The sequence below is a fragment of the Syngnathoides biaculeatus genome, chromosome 2 (assembly GCF_019802595.1).
Source record: "Syngnathoides biaculeatus isolate LvHL_M chromosome 2, ASM1980259v1, whole genome shotgun sequence".
NCBI classification, from domain to species: Eukaryota; Metazoa; Chordata; class Actinopteri; order Syngnathiformes; family Syngnathidae; genus Syngnathoides; species Syngnathoides biaculeatus.
The window spans coordinates 5277136-5295533 of NC_084641.1; the positions used below are offsets into that span (position 1 = coordinate 5277136).

The 18398-nt window shown below is 43.9% G+C and overlaps 2 protein-coding genes across 2 annotated transcripts; one reads left to right on the forward strand and one right to left on the reverse strand.

Annotated features, from left to right (window-relative positions):
- Window positions 1–630: 630 nt before the first annotated feature.
- wnt10b (wingless-type MMTV integration site family, member 10b) lies at window positions 631–15204 on the reverse strand. The gene is made up of 4 exons (XM_061808008.1): window positions 15137–15204; window positions 5640–5902; window positions 2494–2933; window positions 631–1131 (listed from the first exon to the last, which is right to left on the reverse strand). The coding sequence occupies exons 1-4, from the start codon at window positions 15169–15171 to the stop codon at window positions 631–633; spliced, it is 1239 nt and encodes a 412-aa protein (XP_061663992.1). The 5' UTR covers window positions 15172–15204.
- On the forward strand, window positions 9463–13262 carry wnt1 (wingless-type MMTV integration site family, member 1). Its single transcript, XM_061807998.1, has 5 exons — window positions 9463–9618; window positions 9706–9821; window positions 11793–12046; window positions 12417–12682; window positions 12771–13262. Exons 2-5 carry the CDS (start codon window positions 9721–9723, stop codon window positions 13260–13262), a joined length of 1113 nt encoding a protein of 370 aa, XP_061663982.1. The 5' UTR covers window positions 9463–9618; window positions 9706–9720.
- Window positions 15205–18398: the final 3194 nt, after the last annotated feature.

Here is an 18398-nt window from a genome sequence, read left to right on the forward strand (position 1 = left end):
GAGCCGTCCAGCCAATGACCACAGAGTAATAATATTATTGATAAAAATAGATTTACAAATATACATGTGGTGGCAATGTGGGAACTGGTCACCACATCAGCCTCACAGTTCTGAGGGCTCGGGTTCAAATCCGGCCTCACCTCATGGAGTTTGCATGTGCTCCCCTGTGCCTGCGTGGGTTTGCCCAAGGTAGTCTGGTTTCCTCACACATCCCAAAAACATGCATGGTAGTTTAAATGAAGACTAAATTTTTCATAGGTATGAACATGTTTGTTTCTATGTGCCCTGCAATTGAATGGCAACCAGTTCAGGGTGTGCGACCCGAGTGGGGATAAGCGGTATAGAAATGAATGGGCATGTAGAATTAAAACACATCGACGAGATGAAGCAGCAGGACTGAGAGGAGAGCATCTAAGCACACCATGACATGAGTCCCCTTTTTGAACTCTGACTCGCCCTTGTGAGGATACTGGCAGCGACACAAGGTTAATAGACACCAGATGATGAGGATCTCCTGAATTGCTTGGCATTGTGTTGTTACACAAGGCACAAACCAATTGCGTGAACTACAGCAGAGGATAAAGATTACTGTCTTTACATCAGGAAAACTGGGATGGGATGGAAGGGGATCTACTTGCACACGCTGACCCATTCCGTGACACGACACTCCTCACACAGAACGTAGCAGCACCAGTGAAACCTGCAGTTGCAGCGCTGGCTGTGGGTCTGCTTCAGAATGTTGTGTCCTCGGCCGCAGCACAGCGAGCCACAGCTGTCCGTGCCGTGGCTCGTTTTGTTGCAAATGCGGCCATGCGTGCCCAAAGAGTCTACGGCCACATCTCGCTCACAAAAGTCGGGGGACTTCTCGAAGTACACCAACTCTCTGGATATGCTGCGACGGTGACCAGTGTTCAGGTTTCTCGCCCTCCTCAGGCCGTCGTTCCCTGTTCGGGGATCGAAAACCCCATTGTTCTTGTTCTGGGAGTTGACCAAGATGGCCGATAGGAATTTTTGCTTCAGTATTGAACCCACGAGCCGGAACTCTGGAGACACGTGCCAACAGGTCTTGAACTGGCAGCTCCCTGACGTGCCGTGACACTTGCACCTCCTCTTCATGTTGTCAGCAACTATCTGTGGGTGGAAAAGGGAAAAAATTATGAATAATAATAACAGTTCAGAAACACAGTGTTAGCCCTTATAATCAAAACAACAAATATCCATTCGTATTGATGAACTCCATCCCATGCCACCCTTTTCCTTTTAAATAATATTACAATAGAATGTCTTTTTATCAAGTTTGCAGGACCATTTGCTTTGAAAATGCCCAAGATGCCCTTATTCAAACTATTCTAGTTGGTCTTTTGTGCCTGGTAGTTGAGATGGCCAGACTGCTCATGAATATATAAATAGATATAATTGAGCTTTGTTCTGATTGGATTAGTGGTACTGTCAATTTAAATATGGAAAACAGCTTTGCTCTATTTCAGCAGCCAAGCGTTCATAGCGACCTCTTCTTTGGATCATTTGATGTGGGGCTCTTATTACTATTGTGACGCAGAATTCCCCAAGCGTTGGCTTGTTCGGCAACTAATTGGGAACGTGAGCGGAAATGATAGTTGGCAGCTAACAACCTCACAGATGTTACACATAAAACTGAGGGAAAAATGGATTTTAATGGTGTGGGAAAAGAGTCAAAGACAGAAATACAAAATAAAAACACTCGCATTGACCATGGAGCAGACACTTTAAATGATCTGACCTCATTGCAAACAGTTAACCCGAATGACTGCAGCTGTTGATGTCACTGACTCTGCCACGCCCTTTAAATTAACATGAGAATCAAGTACAATTAGTGACTGTGACACTTTATTAGCCATTTTGTACACTATTTTATTCTGATTATTCTTGATTGTTCATTCAAGAGAATATTTTGAACGAAGGAGCCTGACTCAGAATACGTTTTAGTTCTGTTCAAAGATGTTTGTTAGCATTGAGGTTCAGAATGCTCTGGGTCATTGTCTTGCTGCAATAGAAAAGTGCCCTCTGAAATGTCTTTCCACAAAGTTTGAAGTGTATCCACAATGTCTTGAGGCATCCAGGTATAACTACATTATATCGTGAAACCTTACCCATCCATCTGTCTTTTATATAGTGTATCCTGTTCAGGGTCATAGCAGATGCGTAAGAATATCCATGATGAGTGGTAGACTTTATTTTGGACTGGTCACTGGCACTTGGAGTGAAAACTGAGATATCTGCTTTGTGAATCTCTACAGTACCAGTGGCCTACCAAAGATTATGACCTGCTCTGAAGCGAATCGACTTTAGAGGTGGTCATAGATGGGCAATTAACGCCTTGTCTGCAAGTCTGTTAATGTGACCCACTACACCTAGTCTTGAGTGATTAATGAACTAATTAGAATGTGTGCCTCAAAACCTTTGTCCATACTGTATGGAAAGACCAAACCTACATTAAGAACATTGCACGTTCACCTGTCGTCCCACTCGGTTGTTATGTATCCTCATACGAGCGTGGAGGTCTCTCGAAGATCCCCGCGAGTCAAGCCACTCCCTGGAAAAACGTTCCCCGAAACGCAAGTCGTGGTTGCAGCCCCTCCACTCCCACGTTTCCTGCATGGAGCTCAGCTCATCCGGAAAAGGCTTGAACCCGGCAGAGAGCTGGGCAGAGCGAAATTCGGTGGGTAGGTCGCCACTGTGACCTGCAGGTAGCGAGCCCACGTTGATTCCCATGCCACCGTTCTTCAGGGTCTGCAGTTGCAGCTGCGTGAGCTTCAATTGGAGCTGGTCGTCGTCCTGGCGATGCTTGGCCCCACAGCCGCACCTGCCCAGCTTCCCCATGCTGCAGGCCGAGGCCACGGAGTGCGCCACGCCCGCTGCTAACAAGGCCAGCGAAAAGGCGCTTTCACGAAAACCTTGTGGAAACAGATACAGTACACAACGTAAGATAAAGCCAATCACAAAGCAACTACAGTGGTGCCTTGAGATATGATTGACCCGAATTATGACTTTTCCGAGATCCGGGCTGTTGTTTGGATGATTTTTTGTTTTGAGTTTGAGAAATTTGAGATACAAGTCCCACTCAATAAAATAATGAACTAACCCAGCTGAACTCACTCCACACTAAGCAGCAGTTTGGCAGATAATGTCATATTGTTCAATTCACATCTTTTTTTTTATTTTATTTACATGCCTTGATTCAATCTCTGCACATTTCTCCATCCAGACTCCTGACACACCCAACAAGGATAACCTACATTTGTACACAACCACCAAACAAGAGTGACTCTTTGACATCTGAGGCCAGCTGAAAATTATAGGGAATTGAGTTTTCCTGAGAAATGTGAATTACATAGATAACAATTTAAAAAATACAACACTTTAAATATGAATACACTTGATGTAACGATACAGTATGTCGTGCCCTCACTATGTGGATGCGAGCTCTGTGGAGGGCGAACAAACTGATTTTGAAAGAGTGTATGTGTGAAATAAATCAAAGTAATTTTATCGGATTCATCAATAAAAAAACAAAAAATTCTGCCATTGACAACCTTACCCCATAGACTGAGTGAGCCACTTTAACATATTTGATGATTGACAAAAAAGTAAAGTCAAAGAAATTATTCAATCTATGACTCAACATTGAGCCTCATGAGTGGTTGTTGATGTTTTCAAAAAGACATCAACAACATGTTTGAAGCAGAAAAGCTCCTCGCAGGTGCCGTCAATATTTTTCAGCAATTAATATAATATACTAAGATGACACTTGCCAGTCGGCCATCCTGGGCCAGGTGTGTACTCCGCAAATTCATCCGTCATTGAGCTGCCGTTAGCCAGTTTAGTGAATCAAACATGGAATAAGGATGGTTCACCATCACAGGGCACTGAACTTGCGTGGGGAAGATTAAAACTATTTAAATCTATGGGAAAACATGGCGAGATTTGACAGGGAACAGCCACAACAGCCACATTTCAGAGTTGCTACTCAGAGAGTGTGTAGCCTCGCTGGCATACACCTTTTCTGACTTACACCTTTTCTGACTTAACATATGGTCCATATAGTGAACAGCTCAAAAGAAAAATCTTCAAGCTGTAGAATGTATCTCCCAATTTACCCACAAACTGAACAGAAAACAAAGACAATTACATATAGAGTGGTTAATACAACCACATAAGATTGCATTAAAGTATGCTAGTTTATTGCTATCACGTAATGGGACATGACAGATGAGCTAACAAATAGTATCTATGTGACGGTGTTATAGTGCTTTTACCAAAGGGATATTTGGACACAAAGGTGTAACAACACATGTAGAGAGACAATGAAACAATACTCACAGCATATAATAGTTACCTGCTGCAAAAAATTAATCATTTTATTGCCACTTACTGAGTCTGTTATAATATCTGAAAAACTCTTGCTTGCTTTTGCTTGTGTCTTCATGCCTGCTGCATTGGCCAAGTCAGGCATGCCACCAAGAGCTCAAATTAATTAATTTAATTTGGTTCTTTACATTGAATTACATTTTTTATAAGTACAATATGATTTTTTCTCAATTTAAAAAAATAAGTTTTTTGTTGTTTTTTGTGGGGGTGGGGAGGCTGTAACAGATTAATTTCTATCCCTTTTTACATGATTTAATTTAATATCCAAATCTTTTCAGGTATAAGCATGGTCACAGAACGAATTAGTCTTACATTGGTAGGTACCACTATAAAAATGTGCGCAAAACAACATCCACTCTCATTTTTCTATTGATCTGCCATGGAAGAGTGTATAAGAATGCAGCCTCTGTCCACTGTACTAATGTATTACCAAAGGCAGGTGCTTGCAGTGCCCACTACTCTGATGGATTAAAAGAAGATTAGTAGTATTTGTGTAGCCTAACAGAGATGGAAAAAGTACTCACACTCTGTACTAAGTACAAGTGAAAATATTTATATCCATCCATCCATTTTCTTTGCCGCTTATCCTCACAAGGGTCGCAGGGAGTGCTGGAGCCTATCCCAGCTGTCAATGGGCAGGAGGCAGGGTACAGCCTCAACTGGTTGCCAGCCAATGAAAATATTTATATTTAAAAGAAAAGTCTGGTCTCTTTTTTTTTCCTTTGGAGTAAGGGGAGTACAAATTACTGATATTTGTTTTCAAATATATGGACAAAAGTAAAAGCCTGCCAGAATTTGTTTTCAATACCCGTCAACATTTACAGATTGAATGCTCACCTCGCTCATTTGGATCCACCCAACACACACACACACACACACGCATACACATAAACCAAATTAGATGGATGGGGCAAACGCCCCCCCCCCCCACACACACACAGACACAGACACACACACACACACACACACACACACACACACACTTCTGTACGCTACTGCATGCAATAAACGGAGGTTAACTGTCAATCCTTTACGGAGCTGGTTTCAGATAATAGAAAACAAAAAAGGGGAGGGGGCGAAATCAACTTATTTATTCAGAAGCCACAAATCCAAAACATTCCCAATATTTTCCATTCTGCATCAGAAAAAGATCCAGATTCTCAAGATGAATCAGGAACTTGATGGAAAGCGATTGTTGTTGTTGTTGTTTTTTTACTTTTGGAGGCTCTCACCTCTGTTGAGAATGTTGCTCTGGTGCAGCAGTTTGCCGAGCGTCTCCAGAGACGAGCAGTTCCACCTGTGGTCCCGCAGCTGGTGCTGACACTCGTGGATGGCCACCTGGATGCCCTGCAGAGCAGAGGCCGTCACGTCGGGTCGACGCACGCACATCCTCATCTGGCGCTTGCTGAGGCCGCCCAGGCGCAGACACACCGAGTTGGGGGTGAGCACCGGGTCTCCTGCCACCTTCAGGCTCAGGATGTCATTACACAGCACCCTGTGGGGGTACAGTATGCGAATGTGCAAATCCATTGGATGAGGTGATAATGCAACGTGAGCGAATATATATTCGCAAACGTAGAAAATAATGTTTTTTTTAATGTGATAGATAGATAGATAGATAGATAGATAGATAGATAGATAGATAGATAGATAGATAGATAGATAGATAGATAGATAGATAGATAGATAGATAGATAGATAGATAGATAGATAGATAGATAGATAGATAGATAGAGATAGATAGATAGATAGATAGATAGATAGATAGATAGATAGATAGGTTGACACGGATACACAACACGCACTCACGCGCGCACACACACGCACACATTTTTGTGTGGTGTTAATAATTGAAAATGAAACGGGAAGACAATCAAAAATATGAAGCATTTTGGAACGCCAAATCTCACCCAAAAATCGGTAAGTGTGTGTCAAAGCTCTCAAGTGCACTTACGTTATTGCAGGTAGTAATAATGCTGCCGCCAAAATCGGGCACCGATCCAAGCGGAGTTTGTTTGGTAGTTCCATTTTCTATCGCGCCGTGACATTAAATCACCGATGACGTTGTCCAGTGTTTATAAAGACAAATTGATTGTGTGAAGAGACCATGATTTATTATCAATGCAGCAGCGCCAAACGACAGGAACGTGAAGACGGAGAGAAGAGGAGCTGAAGCAAACTGGACCAGGAGGACGCGCAAGAGGAGGAGGAGGAGGAGGAAGAAGTTTGGATGGGGAGGGGGTGAAGAGGAGGCCCCACGGGCTGCTGTTTGCAAAATATTGGCCACGATTGAAGTTACATTATTATGTCATAATATGCGCCGTAAAAAAAAAAAAAAAAAAAAAAATTGGAGGTTTGAGAAAACACTCACAGTAATCCGGATCCAAATGGTTCCAAAAACAAACCCGAACATAACAGTTTCAGACTGTCCAACTTGCATTTTGGGATATGAAACGCTTATATAAGAAGAGCATGAAAAAAATGAAATTGCTTGGTGTCAAATAAAAATGACATATCCACAGATCCAATAACTTTAACAAATATAAGTTGCATTTCCGTGCGCGAAAGAAGGAACAATAAATGTTACAAATGACTTTTCTGTCGCCCAGCACAATCATTTCTGTCAGCCCCGCACCTTTCATTTATCGGTCGATGGCGTGGGGTGAGCATAAACTTTAAAATAAAATAATTTACTGACCTGGAACACAATAGCTCAATTCACTAGAACTTACATTTCAGGCTATGAAAAAATAATGTTTTTAACCCATCCACAACAACGCCTTTCAATTGGATGTATTTTGAAGTATAACAAAGTCAAATACCTGTCAAATATTAACATACATGATACAGTTTGAGTCCCTTCTCAACGGTTACAGCACACTCCATTTTTTAAAAATTCTATTGGAATTTAATTTGAATTTTGACGTCATTTTTTTCCACATTTCAGTTTATTATTGCATTTTAAAAACCTGTCGGTGCCACGGAAAACACGCAGAGACGGTCATAAAATAGACCATTTACGGCCATTTCCGTAACTTGCGTTGCATTTTGCTGGATTGGAAGAAAAGCAAAACTTTTAAGCACATACTAACTTCCAAGACTAAAACTAAACTAAAAGCGATTTGCTGCCTTGCGGGTTCGCGTCATTCCATCTTCCTTTTCTCAAAATGCGATGATGCGTCCGTGCGTTAAGGTTAAGGCATTAAAATCTGTAACACTAAGACACCCTGTAAGAATGGATGCGGATGTACTTTGTCCATGAAAGAACGAAAAAGAGTCCGCGTGATGGATTTGGAATTAAGGAGAAGGGGGGGGGGGTCGCCACTGTACGAGGGAGGCAACAGCAGCAGGCAGGCGGCTCCTCACAGACAATACCCCCCCCCCCCAACCTCCCAACAACCACACCACCACCACCTCCAAGCACCTCCATCAGAGCGACAACTTCACTTTGTCATCCCAAAGTCTTTATCTCACAGAATGCATACATTATGGGAATAATGTACTTCGGTGCAGGCTTTGGCGATTTCATTCAAATCCGAGTGAATGCAATTATTTGGTGGTCGTTAAATGCGTTTTATGCTTATTTCAAAAGGAACAGGTGTCTATGAAACAAGGCAGTCGGCCTGAGTGATGGTGAAGGTGAGGGCCAAGCAGACGCTTATCAAACACAATGCACATATTAAAAGTTCTATTTGAATTGGGGGGGGGGGGCATTTTTCATGCCGGGAATGCACAACCTTCATATAACATTAAGTTAACACCCCCACCACCTCCAACCCCAGAACACGCCTCGCTAGTGACACCAATTCATCTAATCTCCTTCCATTCCCTAAGCTGCAGCAATGAAAAGTGCATTAGCGTTCTGCCTTGGCGTGTATATCTAAGTGGCTTAAAAAGTGATTTGAAGTTGATTTGTATATAAAAGGCTTCCCCCTTTATCCGGATTGAAGCTAATCTGCTCGGTGTCGCATGACTGCTTCAGGAAGCCCCGTTTGGGCACCTTCCTATATTGAACCGCGCTATAAATGTGGGCCGGCTGTCGTCAAAGCCTCTTTCAAAAAAAAAAAAAAAAAGCACACTTCCCTTTTACTGTCATCGCAGAGATTATGCTACCTCTGCAGCACTAATATGGAAGTATGCAAATTGCCAGATAAAGCTCTCTCTCACACACACACACACACACACACACACACACGTACACGCGCACTCACGCACGCACACGCGCACACCCCCAATATGAAGAAAATTGGGGACATGGACATGACTGAAGAAATGCATCGAGAGGTCTGCCTGCCAGATGTTGGAACGACTTGTTTATCTTTATTTATATCGAACGCGATTGCAGTATGGGAAGACAATTCAACACGGAAGCCGGTTGCACGCGCACCAGGATCCCCTTTTGCAACAGAATCACGCAATCAAGGTGTGGGTGAATTAGATTTTAAGACGGCCCAAAAGGAGAGCGAGGGAGAGAGAGAGGGAGGGAGAGAGAGAGGGAGAGAGAGTCTATAAATGTTTCAGAGAGGAGGAGATGCGGTAAGGGAGTTGAAGAATCCAACCACTTTAAAGGGGCATTTCTTTTTCTCCCCCAGGCTGACTTTGCGCTGAATGACACCCTCTCGGGAGCACTGGACCTGCGTCTGCAGCGGAAGATCACCGTTTCTTGCAAGCCCTCATCGAACACAGGGGAATGGACTGGATGACGCCCGTGAGATTCCCCAAATGATATGCACAACTCTACGGATGAACCCCCACCCCACCCAACCCTCCTCACACCCCACACCCTTCACCCCCTCCTCATCTGTCTTTTCTGCACAGTTGTGTTTCCTTATTCATTGTGCGCCCTATGAAGAGCATTAACTATCCCTCCCTCCAATCCTATTGAAAAGGCTTCGAGGAAGAGAGAGAAAAAACACAGAGGGAGATGTGAGCGGCAAATCCCTTTTTTATTCCCCCTCGTAGCACTCAATAAGAGAAGAATGTGTTGCCTATCTGCTGTCACCGCCGAGGGGATCAAGTCTGCGGGACTGTCCCACGCGTTCCACGCAGCGCGCAGAGCATCACTCGGAGGGAGACAGTGAGGAGGAGTGCAGCAGCATCCTCGGGGGCGTGCGGGACTTTTCAACATCATCCTGCAACCTGTCGGCATCCTCTCTCACCACCAAGTCGATTAATTCAACCGGTGAGTGTGCAACCACAAGTATAATCTCTGTTTTTGTTTGTTTGTTGTTGTTGTTGTTTTTTTTTATCACGAGGTGTTCAAGTGACTAACTCATTTTTGAATGGAAATTTTGCAAGGTGAGCGACACCGCGATGAGGAGTTTAGCGCTTCTGCTGGGAGTGAAAGCCGCGTGCATCCTGCTGGTGTCGTCGCTCTCGGGCACCGGGGCCGTCAACAACAGTGGCCGGTGGTGGTGAGTGCACGCCCTCCATAGCTCTGTGCGTGGAGATTAAAAATAATTGAAAAAAATAAATAAAAATACAAATTTTACGGTGGTTTGAACAGGGCAAGACCCCTGAGCTCAGGCGCAACAGTTTTATTGCACGTTCCAAGTAATGTGTTGCTTTTGGCACCTATCACCAAGTTCAACTGCACGAGCATGTATCTTTCCAAACTCCTCCAACGGAAGTGATGCCTGAACTTTCTCATTTTCACTGAATTCATTTTATTGCCACCCCACCTCACATTTTAATTCAATCAAATCTAAATTCGTTTAATTGTCCTATACAATCACACAAGACTTCTCATCCAGGCTCATCAAATAAACACCCGTCTGTCTGAAAATACCCAATATTTGGACACAATTCATTTCAATCTTGGCATCTTGCACGCCATCACAGCTGGACTTCACACAGCCATAAAAGAATACAAGTGGCAGTTCCGTAACCGCAGCTGGAACTGCCCGACCACCCACAACCCAGCAATATTTGGCAAAATTATCAACCGTGGTGAGTTTCTCACATTTCCTTGTTTGAGGTTAAGTTTTAGTTTTCTTTGCAGTTAATTTTTTGATGCGCTTCTTTAAATGTCTATTTATTGTGGTTTGTGTAGATTCAAACCATTTTGGATGTGCCCATGCTTTTTGTTTCTGAACACAAAAACGTTGCACAATAAAATGACATCCGACATCCCAGAAACATATGAGGCTTCAAAACAATAATTTTTTTCTTTTATTTTTATTTTTTTTTTAATAATGTTATTCAGGCTATGCCCTCAACTCGTCTGGATGAAAGGTTGCAGCTCATTATTTAAACAGCAAAAAAAAAAAAAAAAAAAAAATCATGACCTCCAAAACAAGCAAATGAAACACAGGGATGAAGTGATGTAGATCATATTTTATGAAGTGAGTCAAAATAATCCAAAATATGTTCCACTAAGAATATTTTGTGACTACAAAATATTGGTCAACCAAAATCAATATTTTGAATTTATGACAGTTCATTAAAGTACAGTGCACATTTTCCAAATTCACACAATACGCAAATCTTACGTATTATCTGAACTCAAATATTGGGCCTCCAGGCCTTGACACCCTGCTATTCTCTATCTATCCATTTTCTGAGCGGGACCTGAAGAGCGTAATTGACAAACGGTGTTTGAATGGGGCAGCATGGTGAAGCAGCTGGTAAAGCGTTGGCCTCACAGTTCTGAGGTCGCGGGTTCAATCCCGGACCCGCCTGTGTGGAATTTACATGTTTTCCTCGCGCATGCGTGGGTTTTCTCCGGGCACTCCGGTTTCCTCCCACATCGCAAAAACATGCAACATTTAATTGGACACTCTAAATTGCCCTTAGGTGTGATTGTGAGTGCTTCTGTTTGTCTCAATGAGCCCTGCGAATGGCTAGCAACCAGTTCAGGGTGTACCCTGCCTCTTGCCTGTTGACAGCTGGGATAGGCTCCAGCACTACTCATGATCATCGTGAGGATAAGCGGCAAAGAAAATGGATGGATGGATCGTTGATATTTAAAAATTCATCTTCAGCTTTCTGTTGACATTTTTGACATCTTGAGACCAAGACAACGCCTACAATTGATCAAGCAGGTTGTGAGAGGGAAGTGGTCAGTGAGATTGGAGTGTCAGCAACAGGTTGCAACTGGAAGTCACACAAAAGCATCCAAGTGGGCGTGGGCATCCCCGCAAATATTCACTGATCATAGATCATTGTGAATTTCGCTACCAAGGACCTTCTTGCTACTGAAATATTGAACAGTTGGACATGTGTATTCAAAAATCAAATTCCAGGGACAAGATCACTAAACCTGCTACAAGGATATTAATTAATACTGTTTCACGAAACATGTGCATCATTTACTACTTCCCCCCCCTCAAAGATGACCAGGCCAGTCTGAATCTTGATTTGACTTGTCCTTATCCCTTCCCCAGGGGGATTGTCAATGTGGCCTCCTCTTCCAACCTTCTCACCAACTCCAAAAATGTGCAGTTGGTCTTGGATCCAAGCCTGGCCCTACTGAGTCGTCGGCAGCGTCGACTGATTAGGCAGAATCCTGGCATCTTGCACGCCATCACTGCTGGACTTCACACAGCCATAAAAGAATGCAAGTGGCAGTTCCGTAACCGCCGCTGGAACTGCCCGACCACCCACAACCCAGCAATATTTGGCAAAATTGTCAACCGTGGTGAGTTTCTCTTGTCTGTCTCTTTGGGGAATCTTTGGAAGTTTGAGAAGGATGAAACAGAATCCCTTGTTCTTATTAAAATTGCCTTTTCATGAGATATTTCAATGATGAAAAGGATTTGGATGGGAGCACGGTGACCATTGGGTCGCACTGTTGTCTCACAGCAAGGTTTCTGGGTTTGAATGTCACTTCGGGCCTTTCTGTGTAGCGTGTGTGTGTTCTCCAATCGTTTCTTTCTCTTGAGGTCTTGCAGCATATGCCATAGATGATCGACAGGTGATCTGTACAGTGTGCAGAAAGATAACTCGGGCAGCAATTAATTCATTAAACCTGGATTCTGATCCGAAGTCTTGGTGCTTGTGTCCTTCAGGTTGCAGAGAGACAGCTTTTGTGTTTGCTATCACCAGTGCGGGGGTGACTCATGCGGTAGCTCGCTCCTGTTCAGAAGGAGGCATCGAATCGTGCACGTGCGACTACCGGCGCAGAGGTCCCGGGGGGCCAGACTGGCACTGGGGGGGCTGCAGTGACAACGTGGACTTTGGCAGGATGTTCAGCCGCGAATTTGTGGACTCCAGTGAGAGAGGCCGAGATCTGCGCTACCTCACCAACCTGCACAATAACGAGGCCGGCAGAATGGTGGGGTTCCACACAGAGATGGGCAACCTATTTTTTTTTTGTGGTGGGGGTCCTTGCCAGATGTGATTTTGGTCTCCTCTCCTTGCAGACGGTGTCCACCGAGATGCGTCAGGAGTGCAAGTGTCATGGCATGTCAGGGTCCTGCACCGTTCGGACCTGTTGGATGCGTCTCCCGAGCTTTCGTGCTGTGGGAGACTTCCTCAAGGACCGCTTTGATGGTGCATCCCGAGTCGTTTACGCCAACAAGGGCAGCAACCGCGCCTCACACAGAGCAGACCCTCGCCACCTGGAACCGGAGAACCCGGCTCACAAGCCACCATCTGGCATGGATCTGGTGTATTTTGAGAAATCGCCAAACTTCTGCTCTTACAACGGTAAAACTGGCACTTTGGGAACTTCCGGTAGAACTTGCAACAGCTCTTCTCCGGGCCTAGATGGCTGCGAGCTGCTCTGCTGCGGACGTGGGTTTAAGACCCGAGCCGAGAGTTTCACCGAGCGATGCAACTGCACATTCCACTGGTGCTGTCACGTCAGCTGCCTGAATTGCACCAGTAGTCGAACGATACACCAGTGTCTATGATCATCGGGGCAGCGGGGGATGATTAGTTAGGCCTGTGAGAAGCACAATTTGTTAGGAATGAAATAGCTGGCCGAGAAAATCACAAATACTGGATGTAGGTGCTTGCTGGGGGTCAACTGACAGGGAATTTTGTCACCCCAAAAATTCAATCAATGAACAAAAGCACAAATATAAAAAACAGGGTATAAATGCACCATATGTGCTTGTTCTTTACATTTAATGCTCAGAGGTTTTCAGATAAAAGAACGAGGTCGTACGGTAAGTCAGCCAAAAACTCGACAGTGCTTCTTCACATGTTTTCATGAGCTCGTCAAAGGTTGTGATAAGTGTTGATTCTTTGGCAAATGTTTCACTTCTTTAATTGAAATCATGGCCTCCTGGTTGGACCCCAACTTCAAATTCCCCTACCTCATTCAGATTTGATTTGGAGCAGCAGCTACACCTCAACCCAAATCTGAACAGCGCAACATGCTCGGAATGCTAAATGACTGGGAGTGCCACGCGCCAAGGAAAACAGAAACTGACCAAATCTCATGGACGCAGCGTTATTCGAATGTTTTATGGTTACACTGAGTATGACGCTACAAAAGAATGTAATTGGACCGAGCTGAAGAAATTAAAATAAATGTGACTCTGCATAATCTCAACATTTTTAAGCTTGATTTCCAAACTGACGCCAACTTGAAACGGCAGATTAAAACCACAAGGACAGACAATATCTGGGCGTTTTGAAGAATTAAACCAACATCATACTGTGCATCAGCTAAGAGAACCAAAATGCTGTAAATAACAAAATATATAAATATATTTATAATGAATTCATTGATGAATGATGTATGCACCTGTTAAGGCCAGTTTCACTCTCCCTGTTTTATATTTTGATTACTTTCTGGAGAAATGTAGCTGTAGAACTTTTACAAGGAAATAACAGTACCACTTGCTGTGTTTGGCCATGCACTGAATACACACCTGTTTTTATCAGTGTAAATATAAAAATATTTATTTGTAAGGGTTTTTAATACTGAGATAGTAAGGTGCGAGAAGGAACTCTCTTTAGGCAATACAAGAGATGTAGGTGGCAGTTTTTGTATTGTATGATAGAACAATAAAGTTTATATTTTTCAATGAAGTGCCAAATGTGTCTACAGTATATTGTTTTGGTGTTTTTATTTTTATTTTATTTTTGTTCTCCATGCTTCAACCAAGCGAGCATATATCTGTCCCTGGGTGTCCTCAGCTTAATCCTATTAGCAGCAGCAAAGCTTCCAAAACATCCTTCCACTGAACAAGGCCCGTCTTATCCAGCCACACATACCTTAACCACGCATTGAAATTCATATTTTTTGCTTCATTTTCAGAGAGCAATAAATATCATAATAATGGATCAAGAATTGCCTCCAACCCTCACCAATGTGATTAACCTCATGACTTTGGAAAGCACAGCACTTTCTCCTTCGCAGTTTGTGAGCAACTACAGGGTCATCATATATAGTAGAGGTAACGTCATCAGGGCGCCGAATGCGCAGCTGGCCCACAGATGAACAAGTGGTTGATTCGTAAATAAGTAGCGCACATTTGAGTGGATGTATCGCCACAGATTGGAGCAGCAAATAAATAAATGTGAGATATTTAGTTCTCCTACTTGTGCAAATTTTTGATGCTCAAGGTGGAAACAAAAGATGGGGGGGGGGGTTAAGAAAGAACGGAGAAGGCAGAGTTCAAATGGAAAGCATGAGGGTGAGGTGGGGCAGTTGGAGGGTGAGAGGGTGGATGAGAGTAGGGAAGGAGGGGTGGCACTGGGGCGATGCCTGTGGGAGTGCTGAGGAGTCAGTGATAATTAGCTCAATTAGTGACAAAGGCAGTGTAATAAATACCGACTTAGTGTCTGGGTCCCTGCTGGCCTCTCCATGCGCAGCCTGCGATGTGGCCCTGGCCTGATGGACAATTCATTAAACTGACAAAATACCCCACCGTCCAGGCGTGACGCAGCGAGTTAGCACCCTACGGGCCCGGCTCATTGTTCTAATTGTCTGGGCTGGAGTCACTTTGTGGCCGCCTCCTACTTCACCCACCCCGCCTTTACACTCCAGGCTTCAGAAAACCAATGAAGTTTATGCCCCTACCTTTAGTGTGTAAGTAGGTGATCGGCAGGTTTAGGAAAAGAAGAAAAAAAACTGTGAGAGTTCCTCGGGGTGGGGGTGGCGGCGGGATTAGGGAATGGAGGTTGCCTGGGAGTGCTGGGAGCAGCTCCGATCGGAATGTAGAAGAGATGAGTCCAGAAGCTCGGATGTGGGACAAAGCGAGAGTTAATAAGGAAAGATTGAAGGGACTGGCGACAATGGGCCGCCACCCGAGTCGAGATGAAATTGCTTCCGAGGATTATTGAGAGATGGTGTTGGCTTTTTTGTGCGTGTGTGTGCTTGGGTGTGGGTGTCTGTGAGTGTGTTGTTGGCCATTTGTGTGTTTGTGCTGCGCTGTGTGTACAAAGTCAGGGGGAGAGCTGGATTGATGGCTGCCCCTCTGGTTGGGGAGCAGGGGACCGGCGGAGGCTAACCGGCTGTTCCCACAGTCTGTTCTACTGCAGCCACCTTTGACACACGGGCTTGCCAGGCGGCAAGCAGGCAGTCGTGGTGAGAAGGCTGCCGTCCAAAACAACAAAACTGTCACTGGAGGGGAACTGGGAGTGCGAGGAGGGAAAGCAAATGAAGACATGCTCCCAAAATTGATGCTTTTGCTTTGATTTAAGCCATGAAAATAGGTGACACAGTATTATCACAAGGTGACACAGCCCCGTCCCGTGAGTGTGACATTTTTATATCTATATAAAGGACTTTAGGACTCAGCCTTGTAAAGTTATACCACAGCTGACGATAACAACACAGCAGCTTCGCATTAAAATTCCTCCCCAAATCAAAGAAGCATGTTTGCCTTTTGGGTGGAGCGGCTTTCAAATTGAAGGGCATATGATTTGAGATAATTCAGAATTTGATTTGCGTTGCCAAACTGAACAGTCGTCGGCTGCCCGCCACACACCGCAGGGGTGAAGGGAAGTGTGGGGAGAGCAGATAAGAACCAGTCCAATTGACGATCAATGTGTTGTGATTGAAACACCAAACATCCAAGTATTCATGGGGGAATTGTCTGGAGCCATTAAATGAGAAATGATAAAAGGGAGGATGGACGGATAGATGGAGTAATTGAATATTGTATCATCAATTGAAATCACGACAAAAAGAAGTTAATGTTCAGACTGATGAACATTGATTTTTTTTTTTTATTGCAAGTATGCAATCATTGTGAAATTGATGCCTCTAACACGTTTCTACACTATCACTGTGTTACATCACCTTTCCTTTTAACAACACTCAATCAACATTTGGGAAGTAAGGCCACTATTTGTTTAATCAGCAATTCTTTCCCATTCTTATTTGATATACAACTTAAAGTGCTTAACAGTTCGGGGTCTCTGTTGTCATATTTTCAAGAGGAGACATAGGTGGACAGCTGAAAGGCTACTCTAGTATTTGTAATCTGTTACTACGAAGCCACATTGTAGCATTGTCTTGCTGAAAGAGGCAGGGATGTCCCAGACAAACATTTTGCTTGGATGGCAGCATGTGTTGTTCCAAAATCCGTGTGTACCTTGCAGCATTAATGGTGGCTTCACTGATGTAACACATGCCATGGAGACTAACACATACCCATACCATTGTAAATGCTCGCTTTTGAAAGTTTTGCTAATAACAATCTGGATGGACCCAAAGCCCATAATTTCCAAAAAACATTTAAAATATGGAGTCATTAGATCATAGTATATTTTTCTACTTTGCCTCTGTCCTTATCAGAAGAGCTCAGGCCCCCCCATTTCTGGGTCTCACTGATACAAATTGGATGGTAGGATTGTAACTTGGTTTTGTAGCTGTTGCGCTAAGCTGTTAACTAACAATGATTTTCTGAAGATTTCCTGAATCCGGCTGGCAATATTTTTTACACAATGATGCCAGTTTTTAATGCAATGCCACCCAAGGAACCGAAGTTCACGGGCATTCAATGTCTGTTTGCGGCCTTGCCACTTTCGTTCAGTGATCTCGCCAGATTCTCTGAAACTTTTGATGATATTATGCACTGTAGTCTGACGAAATCCAATAGATAGGTTTCCAATTACCGGTAGTGACACACAAGATGGCGGACAAGGGAATCCCATGACTGTGGTGACGTCATCGGAAATCTATGTATTAAAGGTTGAGAAATATTTTTCTTACACTGTTGAACTATTTGCACACACAGTTGATCACAAAGTGGTTAACCTCTCCACGCCCTTGCTTGTGAACAACTTAGCCTTTTCGGGATGCACCATTGATACTCAATTCCGAGAATCACCATTGAAATATACGAAAAGGAAATAGTAAGTGTTTTAAGAGCATTCCTCAACTTTCTCAGTACAAAAACAAAACAAACAAAAAAAACAAATGAACAACAGTCATCAGTTTGAACATTAAAACATCTTGTCTTTGGGGTTTTTTCAATTGAATATAGGTTAAAAAGGATTTGTGGTTGATTGTCTTCTGTATTACCCAACATCCCGATTTGATTAGAATTGGGCTTTGCATATGTCCTCTGTGATTGGCTGCCGAACAGATCAGCGCCTTAACTCAGCTGGCATAGGCTCCAGTATACCCACAACTCTTGTAAAACTCAATGTTTGCACACATACTCAGTGTGTTTACGTGCGTATCTTCATCTGTGTGTAGGTGTGTGTGTGTGTGTGTGTGTGTGTGTGTGTGTGTGTTTGTGCATGTGTGTGTGTTTGGAGGCGGCAGCTGCAAGGCAGACCCAGTGCAGGAGAATGGTCCCCTAGCAACTGACCTTTTGGGCAGATGGCAGTTCCAGAGTGAGAACCACGCATCATCACAATGGCCGTGGCTTCCTAACATCTCCATCACTTCATCATCCGGCGACCTGCCACAAGAGACGACACAAGAGAGGGAGCGTCGCCACTCGCGGGGCATTGTGCTCCAGCAACAAGGATTCCACACACACGTCAATTTGGCTTCAACTGTTCCAAGTGTGGCGGGCCAAGCGAGAAGTTACGAAGATTGCGTTCCAGGAGGGGATGTAGCCCACTCCTAGTGCTGT

Bases quoted from the DNA above. Each gene is read 5' to 3' on its own strand.
- wnt10b (XM_061808008.1), bottom strand. From the start codon at position 15,171: ATGGAGAGGCCAGCAGGGACCCAGACACTAAGTCG. The intron at 5,903-15,136 runs GTATTTATTACA...GTACCCCCACAG, and splicing joins GGGACCCAGACACTAAGTCG to GGTGCTGTGTAATGACATCC. The intron at 2,934-5,639 runs GTGAGAGCCTCC...TGTTTCCACAAG, and splicing joins GAGCAACATTCTCAACAGAG to GTTTTCGTGAAAGCGCCTTT.
- wnt1 (XM_061807998.1), top strand. From the start codon at position 9,721: ATGAGGAGTTTAGCGCTTCTGCTGGGAGTGAAAGCCGCGTGCATCCTG. The intron at 12,047-12,416 runs GTGAGTTTCTCT...TGTGTCCTTCAG, and splicing joins TGGCAAAATTGTCAACCGTG to GTTGCAGAGAGACAGCTTTT. The intron at 12,683-12,770 runs GTGGGGTTCCAC...CTCTCCTTGCAG, and splicing joins ATAACGAGGCCGGCAGAATG to ACGGTGTCCACCGAGATGCG.